This window comes from Wyeomyia smithii, chromosome 3, assembly GCF_029784165.1.
Source record: "Wyeomyia smithii strain HCP4-BCI-WySm-NY-G18 chromosome 3, ASM2978416v1, whole genome shotgun sequence".
NCBI lineage: Eukaryota > Metazoa > Arthropoda > Insecta > Diptera > Culicidae > Wyeomyia > Wyeomyia smithii.
In genome coordinates, this window is record NC_073696.1 from 166,348,604 (window position 1) to 166,371,689 (window position 23,086).

Sequence of the window (23,086 nt, forward strand, 5' to 3'; positions counted from 1 at the left end):
TCAAGAACTGACAGTATCGTTGTTTGGTATAACCTTAGAAGGTCTCCTGGGTGGGCACCCCACCAGGATCCGGTAATCGTACGATTAATGTTGGCATTTTCGTGTCAGATACCTAATATGACAAGCCCAGGTGCATTTAGAGTCGAACCAGACTCGAGATATTTAGCGACTAAAACCTGAGTGATTGTTTTACCCGTTAGTATGAGCTGCAGCTGAGCTGGGTTATGCTTTCTAGAAAAAACGACTAACTCAGTTTTCTCCGGAGAGAATTCGATACCCAGCTTATGAGCCCATTCAGACAAATTGTCTAAAGTATCTTGCAATGGTCCTTGCAGATCGCTAGCCTCGCTACCAGTAATGGATACAACGCTATCGTCTGCTAGTTGCCTTAGCGTGCATGAATTTGCAAGACATCGATGTGGTTGGCAAATGGCTGGACACGTGTAACTTGAGACCCTAATGTGGCCATTCACCTCTGTCCAGCAACTCCTATCCCAACCTCCACGTGGTGCCGACCGGAATACGAGTAACCTTAGCGGAGATCGGGTAACCAACCCCGGTGGAAACTTTGGTCGTATGCTGACTGGGAAGGGGATCGTACGCGGCTGTATCCCCATAGGGGCGGCGTACAACAGCGTCTGACCCGGAGCGGGCGGCTGAATTATGGAATGCTGTATCCCGCCAGCTACACCTAAGATGGCAGCCCCATCAGCAGGATGTAGGTATCGCGACCCTGGTAAGGTAGCATACCGAAACCTTTCATCAACCACTAACAACGAATTTAGAAATACGGAACGGATCAATCGGCAAAGACCTAGGCTACGAACACGGAAAAAGATTAAGGTAAACGATTGAAAATTGGGTACCTGGAACGTCCGATCTCTGAATGAACCGGCGCGGGCTGGCTTGCTTGCTCGAGAACTACAGCGGCAGGGAGTCAAAATCGCAGCGATTCAGGAGGTTCGTTGGCCAAATTCCGGAGAAAGGGAATTCCGTGCAGTAGACCCTATTGCACGCACTTCTTTCAAGTACCACATCTACTACAGTGGCGGCAAAGCAGCGGAACGGGGCGTCGGTTTCGTAGTGCTGGGAAATCAGAAAACAAGAGTCAGAGTGGAGGCCCGTAGATGACCGTATATGCGTGTTGAGGACTAAGGGCAAATTCTTCAACTACAGTTTAATCAACACCTACCGACAAACGACAAACTCGATGAAGTCAAAGACGAGTTCTATGACAAGCTTGAGCGAATCTATGACGATTGCCCAAAACACGACGTAAAAGTCGTCATCGGAGACGCAAACGCACAGGTTGGGAGGGAGGAATTCTTCCGTCCGGTCATTGGAAGGCATAGCCTCCACTCGTCAACCAATGGAAACGGCCTGAGGCTGATAAACTTTGCCGAGGCCAGAGGAATGGCCATATGTAGCTCCTATTTTCCACGTTTGAATATTCGGAAACACACCTGGAGGCATCCAAATGGAGAAACCTGCTCCCAGATCGATCACGTACTGATTGACGGTCGGCACTTTTCGGATGTTACTGATTTTAGGTCTTTTCGGGGACCAAACATTGACTCTAACCATTATCTCGTCGTTTGTAAGATCCGCGCACGGTTGTCGAACGTGCTGAAATCTCGCACAGAGAGGACGACGCGTTTCAACATTCAGCGGATGAAAGCTGATGGCGTGGCAGCAGAATACGCCAGAGAGCTGGATCAACAGATCGCAGAACAGCAGGAGGAAGGAGTGGAAGACATAAATGGGCTGTGGAGCAGTATTAACGGCGCCATCGAAACGACTGCGAGAGAGGTGGTAGGTACGACGCGTGGAAGACAGCCTAACGGCTGGTTCGATTCCGAGTGCCAGAGAGCGACAGATGAGAAGAACCGTGCCAGGAGCCGCACGATCACTGCGGCTACGCGTCAGAACAGAGAGAGGTACAGAGTGGCAAGAGCTGCCGAAAGTAGAACCCACCGTCGGAAGAAGCGCGAGTACGAGGAGCAGGTGCTCGCCAGCGCAGAGGACAGCTATGCTCAAAACGACGTGCGGAGATTCTATATAACTGTCAAGAGTCAGAAGCAGGAATTTCCCTGTGCCGGTCATGTGTAATGACAAGGACGGCAACCTGCTTACTGATAAACCGACGGTTGCAGCCAGATGGAAGGAGCATTTTCAGGCGCTATTGAACGGTGAGGAGCCGGATGAGCAGAGCAGGAGCAGGATGACGATTATGAGTGACGAACAAGCTGTGGAGCCACCAACACAGGAGGAGGTAAGAAAGGTGATTAATGAGCTGAAAAACGGCAAGGCCGCTGGGAAGGACGGTATCCCGGCCGAACTTCTAAAAGCGGGAAGCGAGCGGCTGTACTATGCGATCCACCAGATCATACTAAGAATCTGGGCGGACGAACAAATGCCGAACGACTGGTTGGAAGGCCTCATATGCCCTATCTATAAGAAGGACCATCGATTGGATTGTGGCAACTATCGAGGGATAACGTTGCTCAACTCCGCAAATAAAGTGCTCTCCCGTATCCTGTTCTTCAGATTGAGACCCGTAACGGAATCCTTTGTTGGCGAATACCAGGCTGGTTTTCGACAAGGGCGTTCCACGACGGATCAAATCTTCACCCCGCGACAGATCCTCGATAAGTTCCGGGAGTACAACTTACCGACTCACCATCTGTTTGTGGACTTCAGGGCGGCATACGACTCAGTGAAAAGAAACGAGCTCTGGCAGATCATGCTGGAACACGGTTTCCCCACGAAACTAATAAAGCTGAGTCGTATGACACTGGAGGGATCAAAATCGTGCGTGCGGATAGCTGGCGAGACATCAGCCGCGTTCGTAACGTTGGATGGACTGAAGCAGGGGGATGCACTCTCCAACCTACATGTAGGCTCTTTTCGAGCAAAGGCTAGTTGAGTTTCAGTAGAGAGCAACGCTAGGCAATCGTTCGTCCCTTTGCCCCGGCGAAAGCCAAATTGAGTATCTGAAAGTAAACCATTTATTTCGACCCATTTGTCTAACCGTAAGAGGATTATTTTCTCCATCAATTTCCGGAGGCAAGAGAGCATAGCAATCGGTCTATAAGAATTGTGATCAGATGCAGGTTTTCCGGGTTTTTGAATAGCAATGACTTTTACCTCCCTCCAGTCGTGCGGAACAATGTTTTGCTCAAGAAACTTGTTGAATAGGTTCAACAAGCGTTTTTTTTTGCAGAGTCGGGTAGATTCTTCAACAAGTTGAATTTAATTCTATTCAACCCTAGCTTTATTGTTGCACGAGAGGAGAGCCATTGAAAATTCCAGGTCTTCTGTTCGGGGACAGAGTCCGGAAAGACCTTTTTGGCGAAATCGAGTATCCAGCGATCTGAATAATCCTCGGACTCATTCGAAACGTTACGATTCCGCATGCGTCTGGCGGTATCCCAAAGAGTGCTCATCGCTGTTTCCCTCGAAAACGCGTTTACAAACCGCCGCCAGTATCCGCGTTTTTTGCTTTTATCAAGCTCTTCACCCGTCTATCCAATACACCGTACTTTCGGAGCAAATCGGTAGTGCCTTGTTCTCGGAAGGCCAAATACATCGAGGATGTGCTATATCAGTGAGATGCCTTTGTTCAATCCGCGCGGATGGAGGGATATATAACGAAACAAGGCATACGTCTTTTCCATTCATATTCGTTTGAATGGCAACGACTCCAATATTCGGGATCGAGGGGAGGTCGATTCTGAAAAAAGAATAGCACTTTTTGATCCCTAAAAGTACCCCTCCACCAGTGGTGGGTCTCCGAACAAAAGTCGGACAAAACCCAAAATGTTCATTAATTAAGCAGAAAAACCCATATTAGGATGGTTTTTGGATGCAAAATTCAATTTTGGTATCAAAAGTAAAAAAAGTCAGAAATATATCTCCCTAAAGTGCAAATAAAATTTTTCTACGACTAAAATTACGTTGTAGTGTTTTCATGTAAATCATTATTCATTTATATTCCCATCTTTTGTTATGTTTGAGTGTCCAGCAATCAACAGCGAAACTGAGAATAATGAATGTTATATGAATTATTTAATGAAATTTAATTTTTTTTTTAATATTAATTTAATATTTTGATTATTTGTAATTTGTAATTTAAATAAGTACGGCGTCAATATAGTCAGTTTCTGGCGAAGCAAATATAGGAAACCAGTACAAATTGCCAAAATGGGAACAAGTCGATTGTGTGCCAAATTTCGCAGTAAGAAAACTGCGATCGTGTGATATAGATAACATTTTTGCCTCAGTTAATACGACACATTAATCTAAAAAAACAAATAGTTTTTTGAAATAATTGTTGTTTTCAAAAAAATAATGAAAATGGTTTTATGTTTACGTCAAATTAAAATACGCGAGTAGAAAACAAAGAGATATTCATGCATGTGACATCAATGTTGTGTGTAATTACCTGTTCTTTAAAAAAATCTACTTCCAATAACACTGTGCTACAAATGAAAAAAAAATATGCAAGAACTTCTGAAGTGACCTAGTGTATGTTGTAGGTCTTGTTAAGTGTAACATTCGCTCATACTAGAAATTTTCCAAACACCCCCAAAATTTGAAGTTATGGTCAAAATACGGTTTTTTGGACCTCAGCGCATATAATATTTTTTAAATCAGTCGTTTATCAACCGATTTTCAATATTTAAGCAGTTTTAGAAAAAAGACAAATAGAACTTTCAAAATATGTACAGGTTTGTTCTAATATATATAAAACATGTTAAGTAATTTGAGTTTATATCTAATTTTTTAGACTTTTTCACGCAATTTTTCAATTTAGTTCTAAATTTGCCGTTTATTTTTGTAAGAAACATACCACAAACACACTATAATTTTGAAAGAATATTCAATTCCGAATCAAATAAAAGTAGTTTTGTGGAAATCGGTTGATATTCGGCTAAGATATATATTTTTTAGGGAAACCAGAATTTTTGGCTTCTGTCGCACAATTATTTCACGGAGCTACAAATGATGAATAAATGCAAGAACTTTTAATGTGACTTAGTGTGGGATGTAGCTTTAGTCAAGTGTCACTTGCGCGTTTACTTGAAGTTTTTCAAATACCCCGAAATTATAAGTTAAGTTCAAAACCATGTTTTTTACCTTAGCTCACATTTTTGTTTTTAATTCGGTAATTTTTCAACCGGTTTTTTTTATATTTTGGCTCTTTTGGAAAGGCGAAAAGTAGAGCATTTGAAATATATAAACATGTCTAAAAAGTTTACCTATATGTGATGAATAGTTTGAAAATAAATAAGATGGTTTATGTTATTTTCAAATTTTTAAATTTATTCGCAATTTTTCACACATTTTTGTAATAATGGAGCTTCAATTGCTATAAGATTTGAAAAAAATTTTTTTGGTACCAAACAAAAACAATAGGTGTTGTTAATGAAAATCTGCTAAAATTTGGCTGAGAAATGATTCGATGAAACCTAAGTATATGGTGGAAAACATCAAGTCATATCTCAGCCAAATTATAACAGATTTTCATGAACAACACTTATTTTTTTTGTTTGGCACTAAATGTACTTTTCAAATTCTACAGTAAATAAAGGTCGTTCATTGCAAAAATGTGTGAAAAATTGTGAATAAATTTGAAAAAATTTGAAAATAACATAAACTATCTTATTTATTTTAAAACTATTCATCACATGTAGGTAAATTTTGAAAAAAAATCATCTTATTTTATTTAATATAAATCATCTTATTTTATTTAAAACTATTCATCACATATAGGTTAACTATTTAGACGTATTTATATGTTTCAAGAGTTCTATTTTTCGCCTTTCCAAAACAGCCAAAATATAAAAAACCGATTGAAAAATAACCGAATTAAAAACAAAAATGTGAACTAAGGTAAAAAAACAGGGTTTTGAACATAACGAATAATTTTTAGGGTATTTGAAAAACTTCAAGTAAACGCGCAAGTAACATCTGACTAAAGCTACAACCCACACTAAGTCACATCAAAAGTTCTTGCATTTTTTCATCATTTGTAGCTCCGTGAAATAATTGTGCGATAGAAGCCAAAAATTCTGGTTTTCCTTAAAAATATATAACTTAGCCAAATATCAACCGATTTTCACAAAACTGCTTTCATTTGATTCGGAATTGAATATACTTTCATAATTATAGTATATTTGTAGTATGTTTCTTACAAAAATAGACAGCAAATGTAAAATTAAATTGAAAAATTGCGTGAGAAAGTCTAGAAAATTAGATTTAAACCCAAATAACTTAACATGTTTTATTGATATTAGTAAGAACCTGTAAATATTTTGAAAGCTATATTTGTCTTCTTTCTAAAACTGCTTAAATATTGAAAATCGGTTAATAAATGACTGAGTTAAAAAATATTATATGCGCTGAGGTTCAAAAAAATTGCATTTTGACCATAATTTCAGATTTTGGGGGTGTTTGGAAAATTTCTAGTATGAGCGAATGTTATACTCAACAAGACCTACAACCTACACTAGGTCACTTCAGAAGTTCTAAATCGCTGTAGCACAGTGTAATTGATTGTTTTGCCTTTTTGCCACGCAATACTATTTTAATAGAAATGTGCATCCAAAACGGATTATACAGCATAATATATGATGGAATATGCAAAATAGCCCCATTTTAATAGATTTAAAAAACTTAAGTCTAAGCAAAAATTCATCGTTTAACATGGTCAAAATGGGGTTTGCCAGTTTAATGAGTTTTCAGACTGGTAAAAACACAGTGTCTATATGCGTTAGTGCATAATTTGTGACGTGCCACCATCGTATTATAATAATCAGGGATACAAGATATGTAAATTTATCTGAAAATGGAGATTTTTAAGGTCCGTGTGCAGACTTTAATTGATTTGCCGATATTCGCAGTTTTTTTTCACAACGCAGATTTCATATTAAATTTAATATTGAATATTGAACTTAAATTTAATACTAAATTTTTGTAGTAGAAATAAATGGAAACATAACCTATTCACAATATTTGAAAAAAGGGAACATCGATCAGTTCAGCAGCATCGAATAGCGAATTCAAAAAGAATTTTTGTCAAACTGGGTCTACATGTCGACAAACCGCGCGCTGGCTTCGGCAATAATAATGACGGTGTTACAGCAAGATGTTTTTTCCAACGCAGAAATGTCTTCGGAGATAACAAGAGTCGATTATAATTTGATCCAGCGATTTCGACCGCTGCTAGCAACGATTTCGAGTGGTGAAAGAATTGATGCATCAAAATTTAGGTCCTACGCTGCAGAAACCGCTCATTATTACGTAAAATTGTATAGATGGCAAACAACGGTACACAAATTACTCATTCTCGGATATGAAATGAGCGTTTAATCTTCGATTTCAGATCCGATAGTCTCAAGTTTTAGACACAACAAGCTTAAATCGAAAAGTGTTTTCACAACAGAGGTGAAGGATTTATTATTTTTTTGTTATAATGATACCGACGATGAATGTTATAACCTGATGCTTTGCTTTAAAAAATAAATATTCATGTGAATTTAATATAATTATATGTGTTCTTTTACCTTGCTCTCACATCTGAACGTATGCCGATGATACTTTTCTAGAACAGTTGAATGAAACTACTACTTCTGCAAAACAACGTAATTTTCACAAATCACCATGCGCCTTCGTTCAAACTATTTTATTTTCAATCAAAATTTTTATTCAGCGGAGCAAAAAGGGGCAAAATGGGACCTTAATATTCGAAAAGCAGGGAAAATTTCCTATGAAATGCATCCTATGCGACCTGTGTGAACCGATGGGTCAGATCGTACAGTACACGTTTGCGCAAAAAAACATTTTTTTCAGACCGCTAAATAGGTATTTCAAACAATTTCCAAAAGTAATGATGAATCACAAAAAAAAACATTCAACACGAAATACAATTCTGATCATTTATCTTCAAAATGCAACCTATCGCATTGAATTCGAATAAGAATTAGGTGAGTATTTACTAGTTAAAGTAGACCTTAATTTGTGATTTCTGACTGAAAAAATCATTGAAATAACATGACTCAACAACGTTAAAAGTGCTCTCAAAAATTCAAATTTGATCCAATTGTCTTGATATTTGGTTAACAGGTTTTTCAATACAGTAGAACTTTAAAAAAATATAAAATATCAATAATTAGAAATTGAGTTTTGTCCGGCTTCCGGCCACTGTGCACCGTGTGAGTCTCGATCTCGAATTATGTTAAAATCGTGGAAATTGAAATGATCGTTTGAATTTTTTTTTATTTTCGCCTATTTACCGTCGGTCTAGTTCCGCCACTGTTGTTGTGCCAATCACCGACGCCCGGGGAGGCGACTCCACCCAGGACCCTAACTCACGACCCGTTGATTAACGGACCAGCGCCAACGGCTTTACTTCCTCATGCGATGGAAGGCGTGATCCAAGAGATTTTTCGCCTCAGAAAATCTTGCGGTGTCGGCTAGGATTGAATCTAGACCAGTTGGGTTGGTTGTGAGTGGATCACGCCACTCCACAACCATCGACACCTATGTCGGCGGTGGGATTCGAGCCCAGGCGTCGAGCGTCGTTGGATGAGACGTTACCAACCACGCTAGGCCCCCGCTTCTATCGTTTGAATTGAGAAAAGTCTCACAGAGCGCAAATGCGTCACAATTGATTGTATTTATCAAATGAGAAAATAAATCGAATTTGGGGGTGCTATTCCACTGTAATACAGTGATAAAATTCCTAACCTCTTTCGCCGTATTAGTCATCGAAAGATATGATGACTAAAATAAGGGCCAAGTTGCTGCTAGTTGCTTCAAAAAGGTTTTCACTGTAGGAAGAAGGGCAAGAAGAACATTTTGTAGAGGATCTGGTATGCTGAATGTTTTAAATATCCAGTCCACGATATCAGAAAATTTTATGAATCCTGTTCCTTTTTTATCATCTGATCGAGAAATGGGTGCACGAGGGGTTTTTGGTACCCCAGGAAGCGGTGGGTTTGATTTGAAATTAAAACCGGGAGGTACATGCTTCGGTTTTTTTTTCGCCGCTTCCTTTTTGTGTTGGCTTATTGGTCATTACGCTAGGGGTTATCTTACTACCTTTGCGAGAAAGATTAGGAGAGTTGATAATTCTCCTCTTCCTAGATCCTTCTGGCATGGCATAAGAACACCCTTCAACGGGATCGTCAGATGTACCCTCATCGGTTGGTAAAAAGGAAAAGATGTTTCCTGTCGAGGGTGGCTCAGCCCTCTTAAGCATTTCTGCAAAAAAGCGCTTTGATCGTTCCTTGAGGGAACGCTCATTTTTTCCTCGCGCTGTTTGTACGTGGGATACGCCGAAAGGTCATGCCGAGCTCCCTCGCAGTAAAGACACTTTTCAGTATCCTCACTGCAAGCGGTCTCAGCATGATTGCCCCCGCACTTGCTGCAGCGTGCCTTGTTGCAGCAGTAGGTGGCTATATGACCTAACTGCTTGCAGTTTTGGCAATGCATGACCCGCGGTACGAACAGGCGTACAGGCAGACGAACCCTGTCCGAAGCTATGTAGCTCGGCAGTGCGGATCCGGCAAATGTCACCCGGAAGGAATTTCTTCTTCCCTTCTTCGATGGATACTGAATGCAATTGCTTGACATCCAGTATCTTTACATTTTGAATCAGGGAGTTCTTGAAACAGCCAACCCCGTGACGCAAAATGTCATCGACCGTGAGGTTTCCTTCGGTAACCACACCGTCGATCTCCACGTCCTTGGCAGGGTTGCACACGCGGTACTCCTTTGTAAAGAGCTCGTAGCTAGCAATTTCGTTTGCTTGCTTCAAGCTACTCACGACAACTCGCAGTTTGTTAGGCCTCACCTTCGTAATCTCGGTTACGGCCGAAAACTGTTTTGCCAGGTCCTTGCCGATTTGAATAATATTCAGAGGCTTCTTTATGGGCCTAAAGTAAACTACGAACGGACTTTTCGCGGCATCTGGGTAAGCTTTTACCCGTACCTTCCGGTACCCTTGATACAGGGCTAGGTAAAGGAGATGGAACAGGGGAAGGTAGAGGCGAATTGATTGGGGAGATCTCAATCTCTTCCCCATTTGGTTCCACATCCAGGAATAGTTGCACCTGCATGTCGTCCATTTTTTGCGGGAGCGTTTTGCTCTACCGCACGCAAACAATAAATATGCGTATATGGGGAGACTCAAATAATGTTTGTATAATGTGAAAACAATTTTTCAAAATAAGGTGTATAAAATAAGAAAAAAGACGACCGTATTGAAAAAAAAATAACAGGAGGGTTGTGTGCAAAGCCACGACCGCAAGGTTGAAGTAGAATACTTTTACAAGAAAGATAACCCGGCTGCGTATATGGGGAGACTCAAATAATGTTTGTATAATGTGAAAACAATTTTTCAAAATAAGGTGTATAAAATAAGAAAAAAGACGACCGTATTGAAAAAAAAATAACAGGAGGGTTGTGTGCAAAGCCACGACCGCAAGGTTGAAGTAGAATACTTTTACAAGAAAGATAACCCGGCTGCTTGCGTGTCAGTCATTTTTTCTAGTAAATAAACGTTGATTTATCCGATCAATCGAATTTTGCGCTTCAACAAGGATTGACCATTTTCAATAATATAGGAAGTTGCTTGTCATGGTTGGGGCTTGAGAATATTTAAATTTTAAAATGAATTTTTTTCGGATGTCGTGCTCATGACTGAAGGAAAAGATAATTCAGTACGTTTTGAGACACGGAGATGAAGTAAAATTCATAACTTTTGCAAATATAAAAATGTGAATTAACTCATTAAAAAATATTAACTCTTCAATCAAGTTTTCATTTCATCCTGAAAAGGACAATTTGTTGTTCATTTTAGTATCGGATAAGATGTCGATCACATCTTTGCGTTACCACTGACAGTGCGAATAAAGTATTCCTTGTGATAAAATAAACAGTGAAAAGCTGATCAAAAACTCAAAACTAGACGGCTCACGTGTTGTCAAAAAGAGACAACTTTTCATTGAATGCATTTACTAGTGCCCACTATCGCACAGAGACTGCACTTCACTAAAGTGCCTCACTGCATCAGCCGCTATCGATCCGCTGCAACTAGTTCGCTATCCATAGGTATGCCACAGTTGTTGCTGGAATCCGCTGCAACTAGTGCGCTATCCATTGCTACGCCACAGCTGTGGCCACTTACCGCCATCGCTGGTATCCACTGCACTGCTAGTGCTGCTGCTTAGGGAGGACGACTGCTATTGTCGCTGTCTAGAACTAATATTAGCGGCTTCGGCTGAAACAGGCTCTTATATAGGCCAAATAGCATGTTTTAAATTGCAAGGTATATGATTCTGTCGACCGTGCTTGGGAAGCAATCATATAACTACCAATCAGAGGTTGACTTTTTCGTTTTGACAAGGCTTGACTATTTTCAATAGTACAATAGTGTGAATAATAAAATCACAATTATCTTCTTTTGAGAAGAATCTTAGAAGATTTTCCAATCGATCGCTACAAGAACGAAGGAAATCCATCGAATACTAACCGATTTATTAGCATTTGAATTTGGACATATTTTTCACTTTTTTCGGTTTTAGATTTTCATTTCACATTCCTATGTAGCCGAACTTCCTGAGAGAAGTATTCTACTTCAAAATAATAAAGAAAATAAAAACAAATGTGAATACTTCACCAGATTTTTCGTATTTTTGCCTACGTGCCCTCCTGGCTGATAGTTGGATTAATCCAGTAGGTGGCTTGGCAGGGAATCGCAGTCAGTCTCCTCCAGCTGAAACAGCACTAGAGGCTAACCAGCGGTTGGTGGTGCGAGGGAATTCCTCCGGTAGCATCTGCACACAATGTACACTCTCGTACCCCGCTAGGGGATAGCCGGCGCCCGGCGGCGCGGGGAATTTGCAGCAACTACTGAACTACTTTCTTGTCACAGTGTCGGTAACGAAAACACCGGTAGCACGCGTACAGTCTGAACACAGTGCACAAAGTCTTCTGTGCCGCAAGGGGTAACTAGCGCCCGGCGGCGCAGGGATTTTCTCTGGCTGCTGGATGTCTATTGTCTGTCAGCAACGAAACCGAAAAACACAAGCGACACGTACTGTCTGGACACCAAACAGTATTGTTTGTTCGAGCGAGCAAAAATAACGGACCTATTTTCGAATATCATAATTATAACCCAAGCGACACGTTTTCAATGGAAGATAGAAAGGTCAATAACTGTGGAAGATAAAAAGGTCAATAACTGTTATAGAAAAAAAAAAATAATCCGCTAATTTCAAATTATCGAGCATCACTTGAAATTTAATGATAAAAGTGTCGTGGTCAGGATTGGTATTTGTTGACACTCTTAAGTGAAAGTGAAAAAAAGCAACCATAAACGTTATTTTTTACAATCCTTTCAGAGTTCTCCCTTCCCGCTTTTTGCATGGAAGTGAACTGTCAAAACACCTAATTATATTTCATGCGTCGGAGACGAGACAGCAAGATCAGTTTATTTCTATGTACTATACCGATGAAATATTTCACTTTCAGCAAGTTTTAGCTGTTATAGAAAAAAAAAATAATCCGCTAATTTCAAATTATCGAGCATCACTTGAAATTTAATGATAAAAGTGTCGTGGTCAGGATTGGTATTTGTTGACACTCTTAAGTGAAAGTGAAAAAAAGCAACCATAAACGTTATTTTTTACAATCCTTTCAGAGTTCTCCCTTCCCGCTTTTTGCATGAAAGTGAACTGTCAAAACACCTAATTATATTTCATGCGTCGGAGACGAGACAGCAAGATCAGTTTATTTCTATGTACTATACCGATGAAATATTTCACTTTCAGCAAGTTTGCCACTCAAAACCGATTTTCGATTTCCCGGTTTTCCCGAAAAAAAATATTGAAATTTTCCGGTGTTTTACTTGAAAAAAATATGGGATACACATCAATTTTCACATGTTAATTTATTTTTGCAAAAATATTGACAAGCAGAACCGGATTTACGGTTGTGGGGGCCCAGGCCCAGTTTTAAGTGGGGGCTCCAAAACAAAACGAAACCGTTTTTTATCATACGAGATAAAACCATCTATAAAAAAATGTTGTTGAAAAGTTATCAAATATCTCTTAGGATTTATGAGTTTATTTGCAGAGAACTGTTTACAACCAGATCTAACTGTCGAATGATTTGGACCAGAGGTGCCATATGTTTTTGAAAGATGTCTGCAACTTCTTGATATCTAAAAAAACCTACCACAATTTTAAATAATCGCGATTCACAAGCAAAAATTTGCACGCAATTTGAGAAAGATTGCGCAAATATAAGGCGACCCTGACAATAATCTACAAAAACTAGGAAAAAAACTACACACAGCTGCAGGTCAATAAAATCTGCACACGGACTCTGAAAATCTGCATTTTGCAAAGCACATCTGGTATCCCTGATTCGGACAAGTAAGCAACAGCAATGCATTAAAAAAACTTGTGGGTTACTTTCTTTTTCTGCTTTACCTCCCATGCGCGCTGGTTCGATTTAAATGTTGTGTTAATGTGTGTCATTTCAAGGTAATCCGAGGTGAGCTCCTATGGATGTAGTTATGATATTGGCACTCGCGAAAAAATTGAAGGAAAGTTTCAGATTGAAATGGTCTGCACAAATTTTCTTACTGTTAATCGAACTTTTGTAGAATTTTATTTTTGATAGAGAAATAATTTTTTTCCCGATTTGTGGGGGCCCCAAAAGTGTGGGGACCAGGGGCCCGGGCCCCTTCCTTAAATCCGGCTCTGGTGACATTAAACATTGAAAAATATTTCTCCCTCTGTGCTTTTAGCTGTTTGCCACTTTAGCAAGTACCTTCATAGAGACCTCTTGCACAATTTTCGCCCTTTTTATCTCCAATTCGTTGGAGTTCTTCGCCTTCTCGTGCATCCTTGATTTTTTCTGCTTTTATTCTCTGTCAACCTGCTCTTGAGCTTGCAATGCTTCTGTATTAGAGCGTCAATAAATTTAACCATCGAACTTCGTTTTGAGTTAGAGCTTAGGCGGCATCCATAAATTACGTAACGCTCATAGGGGGGAGGGGGAGTATGCTTGGGCGTTACGATTTGTTACACAGGGGAGGGGGAGAGGTGAGTTCAGCGTTACGTAACGAAAAATCTCTGGAGAGACTTTCAAAAACGAGCATTTTTATCAAGGAAATCCTTCTGCAGCGTTACGTAATTTTTATGGGGGGAAGGTGTTGGCGTTACGTTTCGTTACACATGGGGGGTGGGGGTCCAAAAATTGGGTTTTTTGCGTTACGTAATTTATGGATGTCGCCTTAGAAGTTTTCTTTTCTCGAAAAAAAAGTCTTCATGCAAAATTTGATCTTTAGGAAGAAGAGTCTTAGAGTGACCAATGAAAAGATGCACATGAACACATGTCACATGTCATTTTTTTATGGCAATAGTCTCAAAAATGCGCGAAACGTCGAGGTCTATTATCCCGACAAATTTTTTCCGAGAAACTTCGATCCTGGGACTTACAAAATTTTCGAGCTAGGCACAATGGCATGAATAAGAGATTTTCTCAGACCCGTAAAATAAATTCAACCGACACTCTGAATAAACAATTTAAAAAAATATTTAAAACAATCAGAGTAAAACGCGACTTTTTCATGACTGAAACTTAGAAATCCTTGTGAAAAATCATAGCAAAAAATGAGTAAAAAGCAATTTGTATGTATTTCTGAACAAAATAATGACTATTTTTCAGGAATTTGATAAATATGAGCTCCGTTTTTAAAACAGAGTTCAATGTGTCCGTGGTTGTTCAGCCGGAAATATTGAAAAATAAATTTTGCTAGATCTTACAAGTTTTTAAATGTTTTTTTTTTATTCGCCTGATTAAGCTTGATTTTATTCAACGTAGCTTTTCCATAACTAGCAGAATCATGCCAATTAGGTCATCATGCAAAAAAATACAGATTTTCACGTTGACATTTCCTCAGAAATCGTTGAACAAATGAAGCGGCAGACATGCAGGATCTTGATTTTCCCGTTTTTCCCGGTAGAGTGGCCACCCAGTTTCATGCAATGTTTATATACTCTTCCTTCGTTCTTTCGTTATTCGTTAACGAAGATTGTCAAGTCATCGGTCAGTGTTAGTGGAAAAGTGTTTCGGTGAGGTTTATTTTGGCTAAGTGGAACGAAATAGTGATCGACGACAACAATGGACAAAAATATTACACCCTCAACGGCATCACGCGAGAAGGCTCCGGCGTTTCAACAATTGTTGGATACAGTGTTGGCTGGGCTGAAATGTACTGTTGGTTACCTCGACGACATTTTGGTTGGTGGTCGCAACGAAGAAGAGCGTCGACGCAATTTGCAGCTAACCCTCGCACGGCTCAAAGAGTACGGGTTCACTGTGAGGATTGAATCAGGCCAGACCCCGACAACCCGCCACCACATGATGTATTACGCTTTGCTCCTACTTGGGGGCCGTGAATTATTACGGCAACTACGTCAACGAAATGCGTTCGCTACGACATCCGATGGACCAGTTGCTTAAGGCTGGGGCAAAATTTGAATGGACGCAAGCTTGCCAAGCTTCATTTGATCGATTTCGAGAAATACTACAGTCGCCGTTATTGCTTACCCACTACAACCCTAAGCTGAATATCATCGTATCTGCGGACGCGTCTGCATTTGGGCTGGGAGCTCGAATCGCACATCAACTTCCTGACGGGACGGTCAAAGCAATTTGTTACGTGTCTCGAAGTCTGACATCAGCCGAAGCCAACTACAGTCAGATCGAAAAGGAAGGTTTGTCGCTAGTGTTCGCCGTTACCCGCTTTCGTTGAAAGGTGTTCGGTCGGAAGTTCATCCTCGAAACCGACCACAAACCGCTGCTTGCTATTTTTGCGTGGCTAAAACCGACCAACGAACAAATCTGGAGTCCTGGCCAGTTCCTGAGAAGCCGTGGCAGCGAGTCCATCTGGACTACGCCTGTCCAATGGATGGATGGTTCTACCTCATTCTGCTGGACTCTTTCAGTAAGTGGCCGGACGTCTTTCGTACCAGGAAGATCACCACACTAGTGACTGTGGACATTCTTCGAAGAATTTTTGCAAGGTTTGGAGCTCCTGAAACGTTGGTGACTGATAACGGACACAATTCACTAGTGGTCCTTTTGAATACTATTGCGATGAAGTAGGTATAATCCACCTGAAGGCAGCTCACTTCCATCCGCAATCAAACGGCCTCGCTGAAAGGTTTGTTGATACTTTTAAGAGATCACTCAAGAAGATCACAAAAGGGGGAGAAGCTTTGGATGAAGCATTGACTCTTTTCTCCAGTGGTACCGGTCTACGCTATGCCACACTGCGTCTAGTGGCAAATCGCCTGCTGAGCTGCTTCTTGGTAGGCCAATTCGAGCATCGTTGAATCTGCTCCGTCCACCAACACAGTTGCATAAGAGTGAAAATTCAAAACAAGAAGCACAATTCAACCGAAACCATGGAACGAAGCCGAGATTCTACGGTCATCAAGATCTCGTCCAGCCAAAGTGTACCGGAACAACCAGTGGACCTGGGAAGCGATGGAGCGTATTGGAACTCTTAAGTATAATGTCTGACTGCCGACGAAGCAAAACCTGATAAGATCGCCTTGCAACCAAATGTGATGAAAAAAAAAATCCAAATGCGAACTCGCCATCAATTCGACAAGACTTAACAATCACCAGTAGATATTCCAGTCCCTCTAAGACATTGTTGGATAGTAGCGACCTCGCTCCTACATCGGCTGTAGATACAGTAGATGCTCCAAGTTTACCGAAACAATCTGATCGTGGAAACAAACGCCGTGCCAATAACAACCAACTGAAACCATCGATTCCTATACGCCAGTCTACGAGGACTCGTAGACCGACCGTTAGGTATGAAACCTACCAGCTTTTCTAAAAAGGTGGAGGTGTTGGGAGGCCCCCTATCGACATCACCGCAGGGCTCATCGACTGACAGCCGTCAGCCTGACAGATGCCAACGCGAACGTCGCACAGTGTGTCCAAATCGAGAAACGGACGGCAAAACTATTTTTTTAAGTTCTATGCTATCCATATATTCTAGAAAGTTGCTTCGTTTACTGCTGTCCTTCATATGCTTTAGTGGAATCAGTTACAAATTTCGCCGTATAGAGGGCGCCATACCTAACTTTTAAACGTGACTTGCTAGACGAATAGTTTCTTCTGCAAAGTTGTGTATAATTTTATTACAAAACTGTTTGCTGAATACCTCAAACCTCTAGAAATCGAGATTTCAGAGCTACAAGACGTTTTCTAAAAAGGCTTTTTAAAACCAGTTTATCATCCATATGTTCAACTCTAAGGCCTAAAACATGACTGTATAAAATTGAGAGTGAAGTGGTAAATCAAGATGAACAATTTCTAGTGATATATTGGTTATTATATGCAGTATTCATGAATAAAAAGTGAGAGGGTTTGTAAAGGCTTTTTTTTATTTGAGTTGAAACTCGAAAAGGCGCAAACGATTCCAAGCTTCTATGAAGCCAATCGAAAGAGTACCTTTCTGACTAACAGAAAAACACAAAACTACAGTGGGTTATTTATTTGTAGTTTTGAATATATGACCAACTGAAGTTACCGATTTTTACATGCATTTGTGCGCTCTTAATAGCACAAAGGCCGGCGCGTACACTACGTTTTCGTTTCCATGCCCAACGAACAGACACCACAATGGGGCTAAATTTAGAAACGGACAGAAATAAGAAATTTTGAAGTCCAATGTTATCAGTATCTTCTAGAAAATTGTTTCGTTTACTGTTGTCCTTTATATGCATCAATGCAACCCGCTACAATTTTCACCATATAGAGGGCGCCACACCTAACTTTTGAACGTGACTTGCTAGACGAATAGTTCCTTCTGCAAAGTTGTAGAAAATTTTATTACAAAACTGTTTGCTGAATACCTCGAACCTCTAAATATTGAGGTTTGTTTTCAAATTATTTTTTTTAAAAGGTACTGTATCTCAAAAATATCAATTCCTTGAGGTTCAAGTTACTCGGCAAACAGTTTTGTAATAAAATTCTGCACAACATTGCAGAAGGAACTATTCGTCTAGCAATTCATGTTCAAAAGTTAGGTGTGGCGCCCTCTATATGGTGAAAATTGAAGCGGGTTGCATTGAAGCATATAAAGGACAACAGTGAACGAAACAACTTTCTAGACGATACTGATAACATTGGACATCAAAATTTCCTATTTCCGTCCGTTTCTAGATTTAGCCCCATTGTTGTGTCTATTCGTTGGGCATAGAAACGGAAACGTAGCGTACGCGCCGGCCTTTGTGCTATTAAGAGCGCACAAATGCATGTAAAAATCGGTAACTTCAGTTGGTCATATATTCAAAACTACAAATAACCCACTGTAGTTTTGTGTTTTTCTGTTAGTCAGAAAGGCACTCTATCGAATGGCTTCATAGAAGCTTGGAATCGTTTGCGCCTTTTCGAGTTTCAACTCAAATAAAAAAAGCCTTTAAAAACACTTTTTCCAGTTTTTATTTATGAATACTGTATATAATAACCAAAATATCACTAGAAATTGTTCATCTTGATTTACAACGCCACTCTCAACTTCATACAGTCATGTTTTAGGCCTTAGAGTTGAACATATGGATGAAAAACTGTTTTTAAAAAGCCTTCTTGGAAAACGTCTTGTAGCTCTGAAATCTCGATTTCTAGAGGTTTGAGGTATTCAGCAAACAGTTTTGTAATAAAATTCTACACGACTTTGCAGAAGAAACTATTCGTATAGCAAGTCACGTTTAAAAGTTAGGTATGGCGCCCTCTATACGGCGAAATTTGTAACTGATTCCATTAAAGCATATGAAGGACAGCAGTAAACGAAGCAACTTTCTAGAATATATGGATAACATAGGACTTGAAAAATAGTTTTGCCGTCCGTTTTTCGATTTGGACACACTGTGCGTCGGTGACCGGATGAGAGAGCCGACGTCATCTTGTTTTGAAGTAGAATACTTCTCTCAGGAAGTTCGGCTACATAGGGATGTGAAATGAAAATCTAAAACTGAAAAAAGTGAGAAATATGTCCAATTTCAAATGCTAATAAATCGGTTAGTTTTCGATGGATTTCCTTCGTTTCTGCAGCAATCGATTAGAAAATCTTCTAAGATTCCTACCAAATGCATGAAATTGCAATTTTATCATTCGAACTATTGTACTATTGAAAATTCTTAAGCCTTGTCAAAACACAAAATTCGACCTCTGATTGGTCGTTATACCGCGCTTTCCCAAGCACGGTCGGCAGAGTAATGGTCCTAGTAAAATGGGAATGCATCATTTGGCCTATATAAGAGCTTCCTCAGATAATAAACAGACATTTCATCGGATATTAAATTGAACAACTGAAATTTGAAGAACACAAATGAATATTTGAAGAGTTAATATTTTCTCGTTTTGCGCTATAATCCAAAGTTAATTATCTTCATCTACATACTTACTCTGACTATTATTACGTGTTTGCGTCGCTTAGTGTTTGGCTACGGTCATGCAGAACGCAAACAACGGCGCGATGCGATTCGGCAAGACGAAATGTGTTGAAATGTATAGCTCTACTTCGCGTTAGAAAGAGCTGTACATTTCACCACGGTAAGGCGAATCGCATCGCGCCGGCATTCGCGTTCTGCACAACCGTAGCCTTTGTTCCGTTCCTGTTTAATTATGTCGTATTAAATGTGCATATTACAATTCGGCAGCACTTCAACTTCTCATTTGCACAAAATTTAAAAATATTCAATGAACTTCATTCAAAATATCAAACAAAAAGGAATTACAATACTGCCAATGAACGGTCAACGTTTATTTACTAGAAAAAATGACTGACATGCAAGCAGCCGGGTTATCTTTCTTGTAAAAGTATTCTACTTCAACCTTGCGGTCGTGGCTTTGCATACAACCTTCCTGTGATTTTTTTTTCTTAATTGCGATAGCACACACGTTGTTCATATTAATTTTAATAAAGGTCATTTTATTCATGTAAATCGTGTGTAGTCCCTCTCCTACATGTCTCAACATCAAGTGTATCTGAAAGAGTGCTGCGATCATTGGAAGTGAAAATTGAAAATGATTGGCTATAATTTTCGAAGAATTTTGCTGGGGAAAATGACTCTTATCAGCACTGGTCGTGGTACTGCCCATCCGCGTATATTTGCTGACCAGCTAGGTGCCAGATAAAAACAGGTGTATTTCTCATAAAAATACACAATAAGTATTCAAAACATAAAAAAATAATAGATAACAATTTACATACCTTTTGGTGTGATGCTCAAATCAGAATCAGACGACCGCCGACAGAATGCTCCACTTGCATTATGTTCCTTCAAAACAATAGCCGATGAACAAGGAATTCCAGCTTTACCAGGACTTTGCGAGTTACGATTACCGCTTGATTCTGACATGTCTCGGGAATATTTATTTATACCTGTTGTTTGTACTGAATTAGTGGATAGCTCAATTCTGTAGAAAAGAACAACAAGTATTAAAAAGGAGGAAAGGATTTTAGATATTTTAAAGAATTTTTACATTTGGGTTGTTTTTTTTTTTATAGGACAGTTTAGAAACAGGAATTTTCGTACAAAAATGTCTTTTTTCGGCGGCTTATTTATATGTTGTGGACGAACATCAGTTAAACTTGGTGTAAATGTTTCAATTTGTTTTGCTTATAAAATAAAATTTCAGGCGTCTGAAGCAGTGCTTGAAAAGGGATCGAAACATGATTGTGACTACGATGAATACACAAGCTTTTTAAGTTTGATTTGAACGGCAGGTCGGTCGAACAAAAAAAGTTTTTTTTCTCTCTTTCTCTCTCGTGTGCAGCGATGGAAGAAAATCGTTTCTAGTGATTTTTGAATACATATAAATCTCCTTTGTGATGCATTAACATCTCTGTCAGTGTGCGATATACATTTACTCTTCTCACATTTGCAAGCAGATCTATGTGTAAGACGAGTTACGAGGATTGCAAAGGAGCACCATGTATATAGTATCCCTGCTGGCGTACTCTCTTTCTCTTCCTTCGCACTATTCGCCTCTTGTCGTGACTGCTAACAACAACATCTGTATCTAAATGTGCACAGCTGAGTATATGGGGTTAGTCGCAATATGTACATATGATGAACAAAGATCATTCATGATTATTCAGCCAATGATTGAGATTTTTGTCAAAAAGAGAGTGAAAAAAAAATGTGTTGTCTCCTAGGTTCAAGTTCCCAGTTGGTTAAGAGATCTTGCTTGTATAAAACGTGTGTCAGGATGGACAAAAAGGTAGAAAAGGTTAACATATCCGCAAAAAGTTCGGCAAGTTTTCGCAGTAGAGAATGGCGGTTTCAGATGCGGAAGGCGGAGTTCAAAATATTAAGAAATTATTTAATGAAATTGATCGCTAGTCTTTCGAAATAACCTGTATAACGATATACACTATAACTAGCATCGAAAACATTATGTTTCATTAGGGTGGTTCATTTATTTGACATAGAGTGGTTTATAATATTGTGTAAAAATGAGTATAAAAAGAAAAAAATCACTTTCCACTCAATACCAATAGAAATATTTGCTACATCATTGTCGTTAGGCAATGTTGAATTGGAAAAAAATACCATGTAAAATGGCAAGATATTTCAAAACAAATTTACCAAATGTTTCAAAAAACTACTCTGTGCAAAAAAATATAACTCAACCAAAATTAAGATTGTGTCTCGCGGAAAATGTTGAATGCTTCCATGTCATTTACAAAATCACACACGGGAGGTGCATGGAATTTGAATAATGTTTTCTATTCCAAGTGTCTTGAAAGTACATGAAACGGTGGATACTGATGGAATATGTTTTTTTGATTTTGTTTGAAAAATATACTCTCTAGGACACTTGTACTTGTTTATGCGAATGCTGTACCAGACAATTTATTCGTTTTATTTAGGGGCCGTCCACATACCACGTGGACAGATTTTTAACGATTTTGACCCCCCCCTCCCCCCGTGGACAAATGCCCATATGAATTATAAAATTTTTCTAAGGACCGTGGACATCACACAACCCCCCCCCCCCCAAGCTGTCCACGTGGTATGTGGACAGCCCCTTACCACAATAATGTCCTTCGCCAGGGATAGGGATCTCAATCAATAAGCAACACAATTGACTCGTTGTTTCTGAGTTTGCGTCGTTTTGACAGTTCAACCATACATTTTCTGACAAGTTTACATCATCAGAACGTGAACGTGCCCAAAGGCTGAAACTTTGCATAGTCGTTTTCATAGGCAAAAAATGTCCTTTTGTGCTATAGGTTCAATTTTTTGAAACACAACTCATATTGAAAAGCTATTGAAAAATGCTATTATGATGGTATTGATGATTACCAATACTTTTAGAGCCAACACGGTTCGTTTGAGCGGTGTGACGTCTTCGGCAAAGTTGTAACTTATAGTTTTGTCTTCCAAAAAAATATAGACTATAAAAACATATTATTGATTTTTTAAAAACAAATTAAAAGAAAATTAAAAATTAATTATCCAAAACAGCCCATTTGAAAAAAATCGATTTTTTTTATAAAAACTTTGAAAGATTACCTGAACAACGAAACCGGTCATGGAGGAATCAGAAAAAAAGGTATTTTTTTCACGGGGTACATCTTTTTTGGAAGTACAAAGTTATTATTTACAACTTTGCCAGGTACTGACATACTGACTGACAATCAAATAAACCTTTTTGACCGTAAAAATATTCTTAATTCCTCATACAGTGCGCTATTGGAAATTAAAAATATGTCTACAGTCGAAACGGTTTGTTTGATTGACATAGTGTCTTCGGCAAAGTTGTAGATAATATTTTGTCCTTTCAAAAGAAAAATATTCCTTTTGAAAAAACGATTCAAACAATTTGTTTTTTCAAAAAAAAAAATTTTTTTTTCAAAAAACGATAACTTTTTTTTCTTAACTTCTGAATGGTCGAACTGGTTTCATTGTTTTGGCAATCTTTTGTAGGTTTTATTAAAACATCAGATTTTCAAAAAATGAGCTCATTTGAA

The 23,086-nt window shown here is 39.2% G+C and overlaps 1 protein-coding gene across 2 annotated transcripts in view; it reads right to left on the reverse strand.

The window, feature by feature from the left end:
• The window catches only part of LOC129727329 (C2 domain-containing protein 5), a 194,732-nt gene that overhangs the window by 67,981 nt on the left and 103,665 nt on the right, over positions 1-23,086 (reverse strand). For both annotated transcript variants that reach the window (XM_055685069.1, XM_055685068.1), the window contains one exon: positions 20,318-20,523. In XM_055685069.1, the coding sequence (XP_055541044.1) occupies positions 20,318-20,523 (206 nt within the window). The remainder of the gene's footprint in view (positions 1-20,317; positions 20,524-23,086) is intronic.